We start from the raw sequence: 16,866 nt of genomic DNA, 5'->3' as shown, positions 1-16,866 counted from the left end.
AGAGGATCGGGGCTGCCCCTGCCCAGCCGAGGCCTCCTCTGCGCACCTGGCACCAAGCAGCTGATGCCCCTCTGGAGTGTGGCATCCAGAACAGCAGGGGAGTGCTCAGTCAAAAGTTCCCCTTATCCCAGTTTGACCCATGTCCTGATGCAGTCGAAATCCCCAGTGAGCATTACTGGTTGGACAGTCGGCATTATTATTGCCATACTCTCCAGGAATGTGCACCTCACCTCTTTGTTGGCTGGCACGTACACATTCAGTACTTTAAAGGAGCCCCCACGAGTTTCCAAAGTGGCTTGTAGCAGTCTGCCTGCAGTTATTTCTCCGTGCTGCAGGGAGCGCATGGTGTCCCCTTTCAGGAGCATTGCAACACCAGCAGCCTGCTGTCATCCCATCTGCTGGACACGGCTGGGCCATGCGGTCAAACGGCTGTTCGTTTGAGTGGGTAAGCCACATTCCTGGAGACAGATAGGGCTCCTGTACATGTGCATGAGGTTTGCTCTGATGTGCTGGATTTCCAGCACGTCGGACCAGACTCAATTATTCAAGTCTGCTGGAGCATGAAAATTGACATGTCCTGGCACCCTTCCATGTCACGTGTATCAGCATCACTGTGCATCTCATCCACGCCCCTTCCTGCAGCCCTGCTCCTCTGCCCCACAGCTTCCCTGCATGCCCTGACCCTCCCCACAAGCTCTGCCCTGGTGCCTCAGGACCAGCTGCCAGGGCCTGCCCCAGTATGCAGCTCAGCCCCACCAGGGGTTGGGGACTGTGGAGGGTCAGGTGGTGCCCCTCAGACAGCCACAGCCTGGGGTGCCCATCCTCCCCCAGGGCTCCAGCAGAAGATGGCCCCCCTCCCCCAGCTCCACACAGGGGCTGCCAATGGTGACAACATAGGCTGTAATTCCTTTGTCTACACAAGCCGCTCTCCAGGTTGCATTACTTCTGGGAGCTATATTTTATTTCTCCTTCCCTGGCTCCTACTCCCCAGTCTGCTCTGACCAACAACAACCACTTCCTTCCGGGTGTCCTGTTTCCCTGCCGGCCCCACCAGGCCCTGCACCATGCTCAGAGCTGGGAGAGAAGCCAGGTGTCCCAGCTTCCTATGCCAACCCCGCTGACCCTGCTCGCCTGTTTTGTTTTTTATTTTTGGTTCAAGGGCCAAACCAGTTTCAAATTCAAGTGGGCAAAGCCCAATAACTAATTAAGCTCCAAATTCTGGCTGAGCAGAGCTCAATCATTCACGTCTCTGTGGCTCCACCCTGGAGTAAATATCCTTCTTCCCAGGCCCATCAGTCTGCATCTTCAGATACTCCCCAAATCTGTGGCTGGCATTTCATGCTCAAGTCCAGGGCCCAAGGACCGTAGAGTTTGGATACCTCCTTGTCCTGCTTGCTCCTAGCCAAAAGGCCAGGGAACAAACCAATGAAAATGCAAAAAACCTGTTCCCTGGCCACCGCTAGAATACAGCCCGGGTGTCTGGGACAGCTACAGCAGCAGGACCCTGCTGCCAGCAGACAGGCACCTTCCTGGCACTCCGGGACCCTGGGTGATATTCCCCATGTGGGAACAGGATGTGGCTGGGCTATAGCCAGCAGGAGACTGAGAACAAGCCTCACCAGGGTGACACATGATGGGACAGGTGTACTGCTCAGAGACAGCTCCAGACCCCACAACACATACTGCCCTTCTGTGTGCCTCACCCCAGCCCCAGCCCTGCCCCAGAGAGAAGCCTCCGTACAGGATGGGATGACAGAAAACCAAGAGCTCATGTACTGAAATAGCCCCAAGCTGCCAGAGGTGCACGTTTATTCTCTCCCCACTCTCCTCTGTCTCTGATCCCTGTCACAGCGGCTCTCAGCCTTGGACATGAGGCTCCCCTCAGGAATTGCCAGCTTTTAGTTTTCACTATTTTGGGGGCACAGAAAAACACTACAGCAACTTCCTCAGTGCAAAGACCTCAGACGGACCATGCACTGCAGGGGAAAGATGTTTCTGCTATGGGGCTTTCATGTTTTAATTCCTGGATTCATCCTGTGAACCATTCACACAACAGCACTCACAGATTTTTCTTGCCAGTAGAAGCTGCTTCGTCACTTGGGCCTTGCTCAGCCAAGACGCCATGGTCAGCCCTGCCGCAGGGGGAGGGAGGTCCTGCCGTTGCTCTGCAGAGCCAGCCTGACTCAGACATGACTCCCCATCCTGCTCCCAACCCAGATGTGACTGCACCCTGGTATGGCTTGATGGGAATTGAGGGTCACTCCCAGCTGAACCCCCAGCCACATCCTTTTGACTCGGCCCCTTTGCCATGGAAGTCACTGGAGACGCTGCAGCTCGGCTCAGAGCTCTGCACCAAGGTCTGCAGTCCCCAGATGAGGACTCTGGCTCCCTCCTACCCCCAGCTTCCACAAAGGCTGCAGACACTTCCACTTACCAGTGCTGGTCACCAGGACGGACACAGCCCCCATGACCTGGTGCAGGAGCTGGTGGAGGAGGCCCAAAGCCTTCCACAGCTGCAGCTCCCTTGATGGAAATCCTGCCAAGATCTGGGCTCTGTGAGCCTCACCCCACTCAGATAGGAGCTGGGTGTTAGCTAAAAAGCTGAGAAGTGACAGGAAACTCCAGTTCCAATCCTACCCTGCTGCAGTCAGCCCCAGATCTGGGAGTCCCATTTAGCCTGGGCAGTCTTCAGGGGCTGGGTGCTGTAGAGAACCAGCTGGGCACTGCCCCTTTGCCCCACAGACAGCCTAGGGCGACTGTCGTCCCCCAGCTCCCTCCCTGACTCTCCTTTGGCAGGAGGAGACCCCCGCACCTGTGGCCTCTGTGGAAGAAATCAAACTTTGCATTGTGGTTGTATTAGAATTGGCAGAGCCATCTAGGTTTATTTAAAACTATACAAGTGATCACAGGGAGAGCTCTTAAAGGAACTCTGACCTCTACAAGTTTACAAGCGTATTTATACTTTAGACAGCGAGAAAAGATGCAGGGTTTAGACAAAGCAACCTTGAGAGAAACAGAAAGATGTTGATCATTTGTTTGTCACACGTAAGCAGTTTACTTTTTCAGGAAAGAAAACACTATGTTTTGGGAACAGTTATCAGCTTCTAGTTGGAAGGAGAGGAGGAGGTTAAAATCTGCACACAGAGCTTAATATATCAAGACCAAACAAGGCATGAAGGTTTTTTCTTATTTTAGAACATTTTGAAACACATGGCATCAGCATCTTTTTCTCTTCTCTTTCTCTCTCTTTGTCTCTCAGTCAAGTAAGAGACCTGGTTCAACTTATTTCCACACCTCAAAGACTCTGGAAACCTGGGGCATCTGCCAGCTGCCCAGCTCCTCCCAAACCCTGCTGCCTCCCTTTCTCTCTCCTCAGCGCTGGGCCTGGCAGCCCTTGGCACCCAGGGCTGGTGAGCAGGATGTGCCAGCCCAGGTCTCCACCTGCACAGGGAGGGCTGACTCCATCCACTTCGATCCATGCTGTGGGGCCATGTGATTGTGCCTTGGCAGTGCTGGGCCCGGTACTGAGCTTTCCTCCACAGCCCCCTGCTCACAGGAGTTGGCTGCAGGGAAGGTGCTGGGGCTGTATGGGGAAAATCTGGTCGGAGCCTGTGGCAGGTGGATGCCACAGCCAGCTCTGCCTGGCTCTGCACAGGGGCTCAGGCCTGTGGGGCCCTGGGGCTGGGGCAGCCCTGCTGGGGAGTCACCCCATCCTGAGCCCACTGTTCTCCTGGGACGGTCTGTGCAGGCAAAGGAGTCCCTGCCCCGGCCCGGCCCGTGCAGGGAGGCAGGAGTGCTCCATGCTGCCCCATTGCAGGCACCAGGGAGGGGAAGGAGAGGCTGGTGACAGGAGGGTGGCAGATAATGTGAACAGAACTGAGGCAGCTGGGCCCCCAGACCTCACCCTGCTTCCTGTCTGGCAGCTTCCTGTTCGACTGCCCTCCCCCCCGCCCCCCCAACCAAAGGGAGAGGAGGAAACAAGATTCTGTCTATGGGACATGAGGCCAGGGAAAAAAGATCTAGAGCATCTGGGGCTGCGCCTGCCCAGCCGAGGTCTCCTCTGCACACCCAGCACCAAGCAGCTGATGCCCCGGTGGAGTCTGGTTTGACCCATGTCCTGATGATGCTACTGGTGCTAGTCTCCCTGTGGACACAGCCTTGTCCTGGAGTTGCTGCAGGGATGCAGAGAGCAGGCGCTGTGCACTGGGCAAACTTTTTATTTATTTTTTTGCAAAAAAAAAGAAAGATAGATAGATAACTTTACCTCCAACACTCCGCCATGTGGCCCTTGTGGTTCTCTTGGCAGCTCAAAGCACACTTGGACAGTTAAACTATTAAAAACCCATTACACAGTTCACACCATGTATCTGCACACCCAACTCCATTCCCGTATCCCCACCCACCACCCTTCTCAGAGGTCCTGCTCCTGAAACAGTCTATGTCAGACCCTTTCCAGCAGTTGAGCTCTGCCATCTCTTTCCCGTCCTCCTCCTCTGTCTTCCTGTAGTACCAGTGCATTTGACTTAGTCCCATTTTAATATGGTCCTCGATCGTGGGGTCTGAGTGTCTGTTTGTGAGCAAGTTCCTGGTTTTCCACGGTGCAGACCTGAAGCAGGAGGTGAACTGGTGTGCGCTGGGCAAACCGGAGCAGCAGCTTAGTCCTTGCAACCAGACATGGTGAATTTTATCTTACAGGAGAGAGAGAAGAAGGAGGCTCCAGGGCACTGATTTGCTGCAAGCCCTGCTTATTTCCCTGCTCTAAGACTCCTCTCCAAGGGCATCTCCCCTTGGCTTCCCTGCCAGACTCTGCGTCCCGAGACACAGAGAGTGCGGGGGAAGCTTGGCGGCCCCACAGTCCTCAAAGGCCTTTAAAAAAGCCTTCCATCTGGTATCCCACGATCACCTCTTGGCAAAACTGGCCAACTGAGGCCTCGGCCTCATCACAATCCACTGGCTGGGGAACTGGCTCCGTGGTCGGATCCAGAGGGTGGTAGTTGGTAGAAGTCAATTGTTGTGGTACCCTGTGACCAGTGGGGTCCCTCAAAGCTCAGTCCTAGGGCCTATACTATTTAACATCTTCATTAATGATGTAGACATTGGAGTTAGAAGCGGACTGGCCATGTTTGCTGATGACACCAAACTCTGAGGTAAAGCATCCACACCAGAAGACAGGGGGGCGATCCAGGCTGGCCTGGACAGGCTCAGCAAATGGGCGGATGAGAGCCTGATGGTGTTTAACACTGAGAAATGCAAGGCTCTCCACCCTGGGAGGAAAAACCTGCAGCATCCTTATAGGCTCCACGGTGCTACACTTGCTAGCACTATGGATGAAAAGGATTTAGGGAAAAATGCTGGCTTGCATCCGTAGATGCTTCTCAATCAAATCCCGGGACATCATTCTCCCGTTGTACTCGGTCTTGGTGAGGCCACAGCTGGAGTACTGTATCCAGTTTTGGGCTTCACAATTCAAAAAGGATGTGGAGAAGCTTGAGAGAGTGCAGAAAAGAACCACGTGCATGATCAGAGGGCAAGAGAAGAGGGCTTATGACAGGCTGAGAGCCACGGGACTCTTCAGCCTGGAAAAGCGCAGGCTAGGGGGTGACCTGGCGGCCACTTATAAGTTTATCAGGGATGTTCAGTTTGTTCACCACAGTGCCCCAAGGGATGGTGAGGTCGAATGGTTATAAACTCCTGCAAGACCGATTGAGGCTGGACATAAGGAAGAACTTCTTCACTGTCTGAGCCCCACCCCCGTCTGGAACAGCCTGCCACCGGAGGTGGTTCAAACACCTACTTTGAATGCCTTCAAGACACATTTGGATGCTTATCTTGCTGGGATCCTGTAACCCCAGCTGGCTTCCTACCCCAGGGGCGGGGGCCAGACTCCACGATGTTCCGAGCTCCCTTCCAGCCTGAATGGCTATGGCATCGATGAATCACAGCCCGCACGCGGCGCTGGCGGCCAGCCCTGCACCGGCGGGATCTGCCCGGAGACCGGTGACGCGAGGCTCGCGGAGCCGCTGTTGGGCGGCGGTGTCAGACCTGCAGTCGCGGGGCGGGGGCGGTATAAGGACGGCGGTTCCGTGCGCGCTCTGCAGAGCTGCCCGGCTGTCGGGGGTGGCGGGGCGCTGCGCCGGGCGATGGCGGCGGACCCCGTGCGGTGGCGTGCGCTCGCAGCAGCGGCGGCCGTGGTCGTGGCCGTGTCGGAGGCGGGGCCAGGCGGTGAGTGCGGGCGCGGGGCGGTGAGTGCGGGCGCGGGGCGCGGGGCGGTGAGTGCGGGTGCGGGGCGGTAAGTGCGGCCGCGGGGCGCGGGCGGTGAGTGCGGGCGCGGGGCGCGGGGCGGTGAGTGCGGGTGCGGGGCGGTGAGTGCGAGTGCGGGCGCGGGGCGGTGAGTGCGAGCGCGGGGCGCGGGGCGGTGAGTGAGGGCGCGGGGCGGTGAGTGCGGGCGTGGGGCGCAGGGCGGCGAGTGCGGGCGCGGGGTGCGGGGCAGTGAGTGTGGGCGCGGGGCGCGGGGCGGTGAGTGCGAGCGCGGGGCGGTGAGTGAGGGCGCGGGGCGGCGAGTGTGGGAGCGGGGCGCGGGGCGGTGAGTGTGGGCGCGGGGCGCGGGGCGGTGAGTGCGGGCGCGGGGCGCGGGGCGGTGAGTGCGGGCGCGGGGCGCGGGCGGTGAGTGCGGGCGCGGGGCGGTGAGTGCGGGCGCGGGGCGGCGAGTGCGAGCGCGGGGCGCGGGGCGGCGAGTGCGGGCGCGGGGCGCGGGGCGGTGAGTGCGAGCGCGGGGCGCGGGCGGTGAGTGCGGGCGCGGGGCGCGGGGCGGTGAGTGCGAGCGCGGGGCGCGGGCGGTGAGTGCGGGCGCGGGGCGGTGAGTGCGGGCGCGGGGCGGTGAGTGCGAGCGCGGGGCGGTGAGTGAGGGCGCGGGGCGGCGAGTGTGGGAGCGGGGCGCGGGGCGGTGAGTGCGGGCGCGGGGCGCGGGGCGGTGAGTGCGGGCGCGGGGCGGTGAGTGCGGGCGCGGGGCGCGGGCGGTGAGTGCGGGCGCGGGGCGGTGAGTGCGGGTGCGGGGCGGCGAGTGCGAGCGCGGGGCGCGGGGCGGCGAGTGCGGGCGCGGGGCGCGGGGCGGTGAGTGCGAGCGCGGGGCGCGGGCGGCGAGTGCGGGCGCGGGGCGGCGAGTGCGGGCGCGGGGCGGCGAGTGCGGGCGCGGGGCGCGGGGCGGTGAATGCGAGCGCGGGGCGCGGGCGGTGAGTGCGGGCGCGGGGCGGTGAGTGCGAGCGCGGGGCGTGGGCGGTGAGTGCGGGTGCGGGGCGGTGAGTGCAAGCGCTGGGCGGGGGCGGTGAGTGCGAGCGCGGGGCGCGGGCGGTGAGTGCGGGCGCGGAGCGGTGAGCGTGGGCGCAGGCGCGGGGCGGCGGTGCGATCCGGGAGCAGAGTCACGGTGCCAGACTCGCTGGAGCTGTCCTCGCCGACCGTGTCGCTGGGGGTAAAGAGACACGCAGAGCTATGCAGTCTGGCCTCACACTTGTTTCTGTAGCCTTAACGTGCAGGGAAACCACTGTTTATTTGTGATGCTGTTGAAATCTGGAGGGAAGTGAGTGGGACCTTGAAAAGAGACATACCTAGTGACAGAGTTAAATTACAGACATTTACAAAACCAAATGGATCAAGCACTATCTCCAGTTCATTTTCCTGCCAATGTTTTCAGTACTTGGTACCAGGGTCAATCCTTAACTGCAGAAGAAGAGCTGGCTAGGACATGGGCATCCAGCAGTCATCCCTCCATAACACCAGCTGCAATACACTTCAGGGCTGAGGGTGAATGAACCATTCAAAAAATACGTTTGCTGATGAGGTTTTAAAGAGAAACTTCCACCAGTTCACTGGTGGGACACTTAAGCACCTGGATCCATCAGAAACTACTGAAGTGATAATCCAGTTTTAACAGCAGTAGCTTCTTCTGCAGGTGTAGAAAGAATATATTCTTCCTCTGCCCTAATTCATTCTTCATTGAAAAATTGCTTGGGAGCAGAAACAGCAGACAGCTTGTCTGTCTTTTCCAGTCTATGAATAAATAGGAAGAGTTAAGGTGAAGACTGAGTTTGCTGCATAACTCAGTATTTTAAGTTTCTCATGTTGACTTGGCTGGAAATATCTATTTAATTTTTGTTAGAAATACATCTCACATTTATAACTAAAATAGTTAAAAATTCAAAAATACATATGCTTGACTTGTTAAAATAATTATACATGTTTGGGCCCAGATTGTTGGGCAAAATCCTATTAGTCATCCCAAAGCACAGGTGTGTTTAGAGTGACTCTAATAGGATTTTGCCCAAAAATCTGGGTCCAAACTCAGCTCCTTATTCTGGGCTATGTACAGAGCATGCAGGCCTGGAGGGAGAGGTGTTAGTTGGAATATCCCAAATAGGATATTCCCCCATAATCTGGGGCCAAACCCACCTCCTCACCTGGGTCAATGTACAGACCTCACGGACCTGGGGTCGACGGGCATGTGAGACGTGTGCAGCAGGTTAGGCAGGGGACTCCAGGCTTCAAGGGAGTCCCCTGGTGGCAGGGACTAGGGGTTTGGGGAGACCCCAAAAGGCTTTTCCCTGGTAATACTAGCTCCAAGGCAGCTCCTTATTCAGGGCTAAGTACCTAGCACAGGTCTGGGTGGAGAGGTGTCAGTTGGCAGTCTGGCAGTCATAAAACGGGCTTCAGGTCAGACAGGGGCTTGCCCAGGCTTCTTTGGGAGAGTCCCCTGATGACAAAGATATGTGGAGCAGCACGACTAGCCTGTGAGACATGGTGTGTGGCCCCTCCAGGCCAGGCCTGTGCCCTGCTGGATTGGTCCTGTCCCTCCTCCCCAGGCCCCTGCCCCTCACTCAAACGGCTCTGCCCTCTGCTCCCCCGCTGCTCCCTCCGCTCTGCACTTCCATGCCAGCCTGGCCTGCAGCACCAGGTCCTTCCTCTGCGGCCCCTCCAGGAGGTGGCAATGAGCACCCGAGGGCACTGGCTTCTGCCCCCACTAGTGCTGACCCCTGTCACTCTCCCACAGGCTCCCACTCCTACCAATATTTCTACACGGGGGTGTCAGATCCAGGCTCGGACGTTCCTGCCTTTACTGCCCTGGGCTACGTGGACGACCAGCAAATTCTCCACTATGATAGCGAGACACGGAGAGAGGAGCCACGTGGTGACTGGGTGCAGGGGGCTGTCGACCCAGACTTCTGGGACAGGGAAACCTGGGCCCTGCGGGGCTGGCAGGAGGGATTTGAAGGGAACCTGATCACACTTCAGTTTCGCTACAACCAGACCGATGGTGAGTGTGGGCAGGGGGCTGTGGGGGACCCTGGGACTGAGGGGAGACAGACAGGGGAGTGGGAGAAGCACATGCCCATCAGAAACACTTGGTGGGGATCCAGGTCTTTTGGATGTGGGGTGGTGGGCGTAGAGCAGGGCTGGACCCGGAGCAGCCGGCCATGGGGTAAAGCGGGGCTGGACCTGGAGCGGTAGGGAGGGGTGGGGGTGGAGTTGGGCTGGACTCCAAGTGGTGGGGGGGCGGAGGCAGATGCGGGGCGGGGGTGGGGGTAGAGCAAGGCAGGACCCAAATTGGCCAGGGTGGGGGTAGAGTGGGGCCAAACCCAGAACGGAGGGGAGGGGTGGAATGGGGCCAGATCTGGAGCAGCAGGATGGGTAGAGCAGGCCAGATCTGGTAGGGGGAGGTAATGGGGCTGGACCCAGAGCGGCGGAGTAGAGGGGCTGGCCCCGAGTGGTGGGGGGCAGGGGTGGCTGGATGCAGGGGGGTAGGGGTAGATCAGGGCTGGACCCAGAGTGGTGGGGAGGGGGGTAGATCAGGGCTGGACCTGGAGTGGAGGGGATGGGTGGAGGTGGAGCAGGGCTAGACTCGGAGCAGTGGGGCTGTTGGGGGTGGCGGATACAGGGGGCTAGAGGAGCTGGACCCAGAGCAGCGGGGTAGAGAGGGACCGGGCCCTGAGGGATGGTGGGGTTGGACACAGTGGGGTGGGGGTAGATCGGGGCCGGACCCAGGGTGGCAGGGAAGGGGGGTGGATTGGAGCCGGACCTGGAGTGGAGTGGACAGGTGGGGGTGAAGCAGAGCCAGACCCGGGGAGTGGTGGCAGGGAAGGGCAGGACCTGGAGGGGTGCGGGGCCAGATGCAGATGTTGGGGTGGAGCAGGGCCAGACCCAGAGCGAGGAGGTGGGGTTGAGGTAGAGTGGGGCTGGACCTGGAGCGGCAGGGGGGTTTGATGGGGCTGGACTCAAAGTGGCGGTGGGGAGGGGGCATAGAGTGGGGCTAGACATTGTGGAGGGGAGGGGGACAGGACCTGGAGTGACCAGGGTGGGGGAGGGTGGCGGGGGGGAGGAGGTGGAGCAGGGCTCTATCCCCCCCAGTCATTCTTGACTGGCAATCCTGACCCCACCCTGCTCCCTGTGGTCGCATCAGAGACCTGGGCCCCATGTGTGGGGGAGGCTGGTGTTGTCTCCTTCCAGGACACCGGTGACTGACTTGGTGTCAGGCACCAGGAAAGCCAGGCAAGGGGGCCAGATCCTCCCCTCCCCACCATGCCATGCCATGCCAGCCCTTCCCCAGCCCATGCATGGGAGGGAGCCTGGCTGGCTCTGTGTTCCCTAAGAGGGAAAGCGCATCTCTGCCCACTGCAGACTTCTCGGTGGCCCACACTGTCCATGCAGCTCCTTTGCCTTGGGTGGGTGCTTTTTCCTTTGCCCTGCCTGTTCCTTGTGTCCCTGCCATCTCCCACCCCTCGGTGCTGCTTCCAAATACCTTCTGCAGCCTGCCTCCCTGAGGCCACAGTCCACGAGCCCTTGTGCCCTGCGCTCTAGCGCTCAGTTCTCGGCTGGGGACACTGACCGCTGCACTTGGAGGGAGCTGAGCCGGCAGAGGCAGGAAATGTGGGCAAAATGTCTACAGAGGAAAGGTGGTGGCAGAACAGGCAGAGAGGTGAGAGGGTGGGGACATGGAGTTGGGTCTGAGGCAGAGGAGGTGGCTGTAGAGTCGGAGGGGTCCCAGGATGGGCCAGAAAGGCAGCGAAGGGGCTGCTGGTCCCTAGAAGAGCTGGTGTGGGCACCTGGACCAACAGCGGAGCAAGGCAGGGCTTGGAGGGGCAGGAAGGGACCAGGAGATGGGAGGGGGTGTTGGGGGATGTGGAGAAAGGGACAAGAGGAGACTGGGGAAGGGAGGCAGGAGGAGGCCAAAGGGGAGTTGAGAATCCCAGGGGACAAGGACTGGACCCCCTGGGTGCGTGAGGGCTGTGGTGGGGCAGTGACCGTGGAGACTCAGAGGTCCGTGCAGCAGGAGGTGTGGGATGCAGGGACCAGGCCCCATCACCTCCCTGGGTGCAGGGCAGGGGTTGGGCTGATTGGGGCACAGCCCTGGGGAGCACCTCTGGGGCTGCAGACTCTGGTCCTTGCTCTGGGCAGTTGCAGAATCCACTGCTTGGGCTCTGCGCCCGCTGTCCCTGCTGCCCCACTGGGAAGCTGTCCAGCCCCACGCTGCTTGTATGAGAAGCACCACTCTGCTTTCCAGCCTACACTTGTCCCAGCCCTTTCCCTTCCAGGTGCCCGTTCCCACCCCTGCTCCCCAATCCTGGTGCTCCTGCATTCCCAGGGTGCATGTGGGCCACAGTTGTGTCCCCTCAGTCTTGTTCTCTGTGAGTAGAGCCCCCGAGATGCCCCAATACTACACCTGCTTCCCCTCCACCATGAGGTGAGCCCTGCTCCTGCCCAGCCTGGCAGCTCTTGGTGGATCCTGCTCCCTGGGGCTGTGTCCCTGACCCAGGGACTGGATCTATCTGTGTTTCAGGGTCTCACACTCTCCAGTTCATGTACGGCTGTGAGATCCATGAAGATGGCAGCACTGGAGGCTACATGCGGTTGGGCTACGATGAGAGAGAATTCATTAGCTATGACCTGAGAACATGCACCTGGGTAGCAGTCCCAACACAGGCCCGGATCACCCAGCGCAAGTGGAATGAGGATAAGAGCCTTCTTCAGTATACAAGAGCTTACCTGGAGGAGGAGTGCATCGCGTGGCTGCGGAAGTACCTGCAGCACGGGACGGCAGCGCTGCAGAGCAGTGAGTCCAGGTGTCACCTTGCCCAGGGCAGCACTGACTGGGGCACCCCTTCCCCCTGGAGAACACCCACCCTAGCCCCTTGTTTCTGGGGTGGTGAATATTGTGTCTTATTAAAGCCACTGAGTGAAGCTCTAGCATCGTTGTGGGACATGGTGTCCCCTGTCCCTGCCCTGGTCAGCCCCCCCATGTGGGTGCAGCCCATGGGGTGTGTGTACCCCCAGCTGTATGTCTGAGAACCAGAGATCAGCTATATCAGACCCTATTTCTGTAGCCCCAAGCCTAGCACAGCCAGGTCTCCTGTCCCCTGTGCTCCCACCCCAATGCAGTCTACTCCTGCCTGAAATGGCCGATGGAGCCAGCTTTGTACAGCCCAGTGCAGGGGCCCAACCCAGCTTTCTGGCTGGGATCTTGGGCCCAGGGATCTAGCAGGGACAGTTGCTGTAATGGGTGTTTCCTTCCTCCTAGAGCCCCCCAAGGCACAGGTGAGCAACAGGCTGTTGTTCCAGGATGGACTCACCACCCTGTCCTGCTGGGTCCATGGTTTCTACCCCAAGAAAATTTCTGTCGTCTGGCTGAAGAATGGGGAGGCACAGCCCCAGGAGATGAGCCACTCGGGGGTCATTCCCAGTGGAGATGGGACCTACCAGACCCGGGCCACCATCGAGATTGACCCCAGCAGCAACCATGATTACATCTGTAGTGTGAAGCACGTGAGCCTGGGTGCAGACTTGAGAGTGGCCTGGGACAAGAGCAGGAAGGGTGAGTGACTTCTTGCATGAGGAGACAGAAGACCTTGGGTGCTAGTGGAAGAAAGGGCTTTTAGGGGAGGGAAGGGCTCGGGGATCGGAGGAGACAAGGGGCACTGATGTGGATGAACTGTATGATCCTTTCAGTGGTGGGGGCTTGTCTGGGGTTTCCCCTTGCTCACAAGCCCTTTACCTCTGTCAGAGCCCGAGTCCAGCATGATGCTGATTGTGGGCATCATTATTGCTGTGGTGCTGGTCATCGCTCTGCTAGGTGCAGCTCTTTACTTCCTCAGTAAGTGCTGGGCAAAGCCCTTAGCTTCAGTCCATGCCCTTGGGGTGGGGGGGGCAAGTGGTGAGGCCTCATCACTGCCATGTCCGGGACCTGGGGGGGGGGCGGTGGATTTTCTAGCTGGTCTGGATTCCCAGGTCCATGTGCTTCCACGGCAGCAGCAGCAGCCAGGCCCCAGCACCAGTGCTGGGAGGCTGCCTTGCTGAGGGCCCCCGAGAGCTGCTTTTGGGCTTCATGTGAACTGTGCCGCACAGCCCCATTCCCCTCTCTTGTGGTGGGGATGTCCTGGTCCCACATCCCAGTTAGCTCCTTACTGTGCAGGCAGCTTCTTCTTGGGCTGTGGCCCCAGGTCAGAGTCGTGCTCGGGTGTGGAAGCAGCTGCACTCGCTGACCTTTGCTTTCTCTGCAGGGAGATGGGGAACCTGATGCAATGCAGCGCCTGGTGAGTCACCCCTTGTCGCTGGCGCTTTGCAGCTCTGTACAGATTCCTAGATGGTGAGGGGCTGGAAGGGACCTCACAAGATCATCAGGTCCAGCCCCCCTGCACCAGGCAGGAAAGACAACCGGGGTCAAGTGACCCCAGTGAGGTGACTGTCCAGTCTCCTTTTGAAGATTTCCAGGATAGGTGGTTGCACCACCTCTGGAGCAGCCCCATGAGCCAATGGCTTCACCCAGCCCCATGCTGCCTCCCTGCTGTGGCAGGGTGATAGTGCTGGGGTCATGGGGCAGAGTCCCAGGCCTCACTCCTGTCCAGGAGGGCACAAGAACACTAGTTACTGTGGTATCTGGGCTTTCCTGCCAGCGGGAGGGGGCATGGGTCTGGGGGAACTGGTCCCTGTGCTCAGCTCTAACCCCTCTTCCTTCCCCCTCAGCCCCCAAAGGCTCAGACAGCCCCGGTGAGTGTCAATGCAAGGGACCCGACCCAGGGGAGGGGCTGCTGGGGCCTGGAGGATGGGGTAAAGGGGTTGGCATCCTATGCGCCTGCCCCAGGAAGCTGCCTTGGGGGCACAGCAACCCTGCTTTGTCTGTCACCGACCTGGAGTTTGAAGGTTGAGGAGCCAGGCTGAGGAGGGAGTGTTGTCCTGCTGGCTGTGTGTCCCCGTGCCTGGGTGCCCACACTGGCCCACCTGGGAGCTTAGTGTCTCCTTTGGTGTGAGTGGATTTCCTGCCCCTTATCCTTGGAGGCTGATTTCATCATGTGGATCCCTGGCCTGATGCCCTTGCCCCATCTCCTATGGGCTGGGCAGTGCTGTTTCCTGGGCTGGGGTTGGATCTCGCCCTCTCTCCCATGCAGCTGGCAGCTCTGGCTGGGTGTGGGGCCACAGGGCTCCTGGGAATCACACCCTGCTCTGTGAGAGCTGTGGAGCAGGGGTTAGGGGCAGCCCAGGGGTGCAGCTCCCAGCCCCATGACCTGGCTAGTCCCTGCCACCTGGCGCCTGGTCACGGTCACTCCAGAGCAGTGTGAGTGTGAAGGGCCTCCTGGCTGTGCTGGCAGCAGCTTGCATCCACCTGGCTCTACTTTGCCCCAGTACAAGGTGCAGGGCAGGGCTGGGGGATCTCACAGGGCCAGAATAACCTGACTAATGCCCGTCCTTCCTCCCCCCACAGGAAGTATTCGCAAGTCTGAAACCTACCTCACAGGTAAGTAGGGGGGACTCTGACCTCAGGAATCCCCCAAAGGAGATGCTGCCCCTCTCCTACTAGCCCTGGGAGCCCCGGTCACCCCAGGCAAGGCTGCTGCAGGAGCTGAGTGGCAGGAGAGCTGCAGGGCTGGGTCTGCACCAGCCCCATGCTTTTGCGGGGAGAGGGGCAGAGCAGGGGTGTCCATTGTCATCCACGCCCTGGGGAAGGGGCTGCAGCCTGGGCACTGCCAGGAGCAGAGCTGGCACAGCGCAGGGGACCTGTCAGCAGGAGGTGTGTTGGGGAGCGGTATCTCCTCCCCTCAGTGCAGGGAGGGAACTCAGACTGGAGCAGTGCTGAGTCGGTGCCTGCCCAGCGCTGCAGTCCCTCCAGCTGCTACATCTCCCTTCTCATTCCCACAGTTTAACAGAGCCCGGTGGAGCCTGCACCGCCTCCTGAGGGGCCCATGGAAGAGGAGAGGGAACAACACTTAGCAATATGCTGCACTGATCCACCCCTTCTGAATGCCTTAATTTTGCCAGAGCAAAGCCCCTTGTTCTTGGCAGCAAATAGTTTACGTATGACATTAAAACTGCTGGGTTGTGGCCTATCTGATGGGATTATGGGGAGGGGGGTAGGATTTGGGGATTGCCTCAGCTGATCAGATGGACCACAGTTTTGTTTACATATATTTATTTATATTTATAACATTTAAATTTATAAATAGGGAGGTACTGAAAAAGCATTTGCCAAAAAATCATAGAAATTCATGAAAAGAACAGAGCCTGCTGTTTCAGCTGCCTCCCGAGGAAAGGGTGGGAAGAAGGGTTTATAGGAGGCAGAAGTGCACAGCCTTAACTGGGGGGTGCAGGAGAGGGAGTTGGAGGATGAGACTGAAATTGCTTCCTTATTGCTGGTTCCTGGTTCTTCTTTCAAAGCTAATCCTTACCCAATTAAAGGTTGTTCGTAATGAATGGCACAGGCTAAAGACTTTAGGATGTCCTCAAAAATTTATTAATAAAAATGTAAAATAATATCATGCATCCAGTACGTTGCTTTGACCAAAGATCTGAGATTACAGGGATTTTGCTCCATAATCCCAGTGTAAAGTTACCCTAACACACGTGTCTGTACCACCTGCAAGCATGGTTGAACAAGTCTGAGCGGGGTGCTGCCTGGCCCAAAGCTTGGTTTTGATATGCCAGTCTGAAAAGTTACAGGTCCTCAAGCTCCAATAAGGATCTGGGTTTGGGCCAGGATTATGGGTAGAAATCTTTTAAGGTCATCCCACAGCACACTTCCCTGCCATATAGGGTGACAACCGAATAAGCCTGGGCAGTGTCCTGCCCAATACAATGCTCAGCTTGTAAGTGCAATGCTGACACCTTATAGGCCTCTGGGCCTGAATAACAGCTTGGGTTTGGGCTGGGGCTACTGGTGGAAAACCCTTTTAGGTCCCTAACACTGGGGGAGACTCCCAAAGGAGTGAGGGCAGAGCCCTGCTTGGCTCTACCCTGGTTTGTGAGTGACAACTGACAGACCTCGGGCCTATGTGCTCTGTACTTAGCCTCGAATATGGAGCTGAACTTGGGCTGGGATTGTCAGTGTGAGAGTTAAGCTACGCCTGCAAAAATAAATCACAATCTCTTGTTTTAATATGAACTGGTTAATGTCCTTTATTTCTCACCCGCCACGACTTTGATGGAATAAGGTAAGGAAATAAACACAGTCCTGATAGATTAAGAAGATATCATGTCTGCGGTTCAGCAAAAATAGCTCTTTTGCACAGTTATTATGTCTGTCTTGGATAACTAACATCTTAGATATATTTAGTTCCCTGTCTCTTTGGGAGCTCTCAGTTTCTTGGTTGCTTGCCCCGTTCTCCTCCTCACAGGTCCCAAGCAAATGGCAATCCTATGCCACTTTGTATTTTCTCCTGATATCGAAATGTAGGGTTCTCCTCTCTTTGTTAATCTTCAAACACTCTTGTTCCTTTCTCTTTTTCAGGTCTTTGGGACATTACCTGATGTCCTCAGGTATCAGACTCACCAACTCGGAGGTCTCCCTCGTTACCTCACTTCAGCTTCCCGGGTAAGTCTCTCTCCAGGACCCTT

At 58.2% G+C, this 16,866-nt stretch overlaps 1 protein-coding gene across 5 annotated transcripts; it reads left to right on the top strand.

Annotated features, from left to right (window-relative positions):
• The first annotated feature begins 5,742 nt into the window (after positions 1 to 5,742).
• LOC102560735 (major histocompatibility complex class I-related gene protein) lies at positions 5,743 to 16,408 on the top strand. 5 transcript variants are annotated; one of them, XM_059715305.1, is made up of 9 exons: positions 5,743 to 6,222; positions 9,041 to 9,304; positions 11,825 to 12,097; positions 12,563 to 12,856; positions 13,046 to 13,135; positions 13,542 to 13,574; positions 14,005 to 14,028; positions 14,741 to 14,773; positions 15,175 to 16,408. In XM_059715305.1, exons 1-6 carry the CDS (start codon positions 6,141 to 6,143, stop codon positions 13,556 to 13,558), a joined length of 1,020 nt encoding a protein of 339 aa, XP_059571288.1. In that variant the 5' UTR covers positions 5,743 to 6,140; the 3' UTR covers positions 13,559 to 13,574; positions 14,005 to 14,028; positions 14,741 to 14,773; positions 15,175 to 16,408. The 5 variants fall into 5 exon arrangements, with proteins under 5 accessions (XP_059571288.1, XP_059571284.1, XP_059571286.1 ...); XM_059715301.1 differs by lacking the exon at positions 5,743 to 6,222 and having other exon boundaries at positions 7,403 to 9,304; XM_059715303.1 differs by lacking the exons at positions 5,743 to 6,222; positions 13,046 to 13,135 and having other exon boundaries at positions 7,403 to 9,304.
• Positions 16,409 to 16,866: the final 458 nt, after the last annotated feature.

This window comes from Alligator mississippiensis, chromosome 11 (genome assembly GCF_030867095.1).
Source record: "Alligator mississippiensis isolate rAllMis1 chromosome 11, rAllMis1, whole genome shotgun sequence".
NCBI lineage: Eukaryota > Metazoa > Chordata > Crocodylia > Alligatoridae > Alligator > Alligator mississippiensis.
Note: the sequence above shows the minus strand (reverse complement) of the source record. Positions and strands in the feature narration are given on the sequence as shown.

Coding starts and splice junctions, on each gene's coding strand:
- LOC102560735 (XM_059715302.1), top strand. CDS start 8,788: ATGGTGTGTGGCCCCTCCAGGCCAGGCCTGTGCCCTGCTGGATTGGTC. Junction 9,305..11,824: donor TCGCTACAACCAGACCGATG/GTGAGTGTGGGC, acceptor TCTGTGTTTCAG/GGTCTCACACTCTCCAGTTC. Junction 12,857..13,045: donor CTGGGACAAGAGCAGGAAGG/GTGAGTGACTTC, acceptor TACCTCTGTCAG/AGCCCGAGTCCAGCATGATG.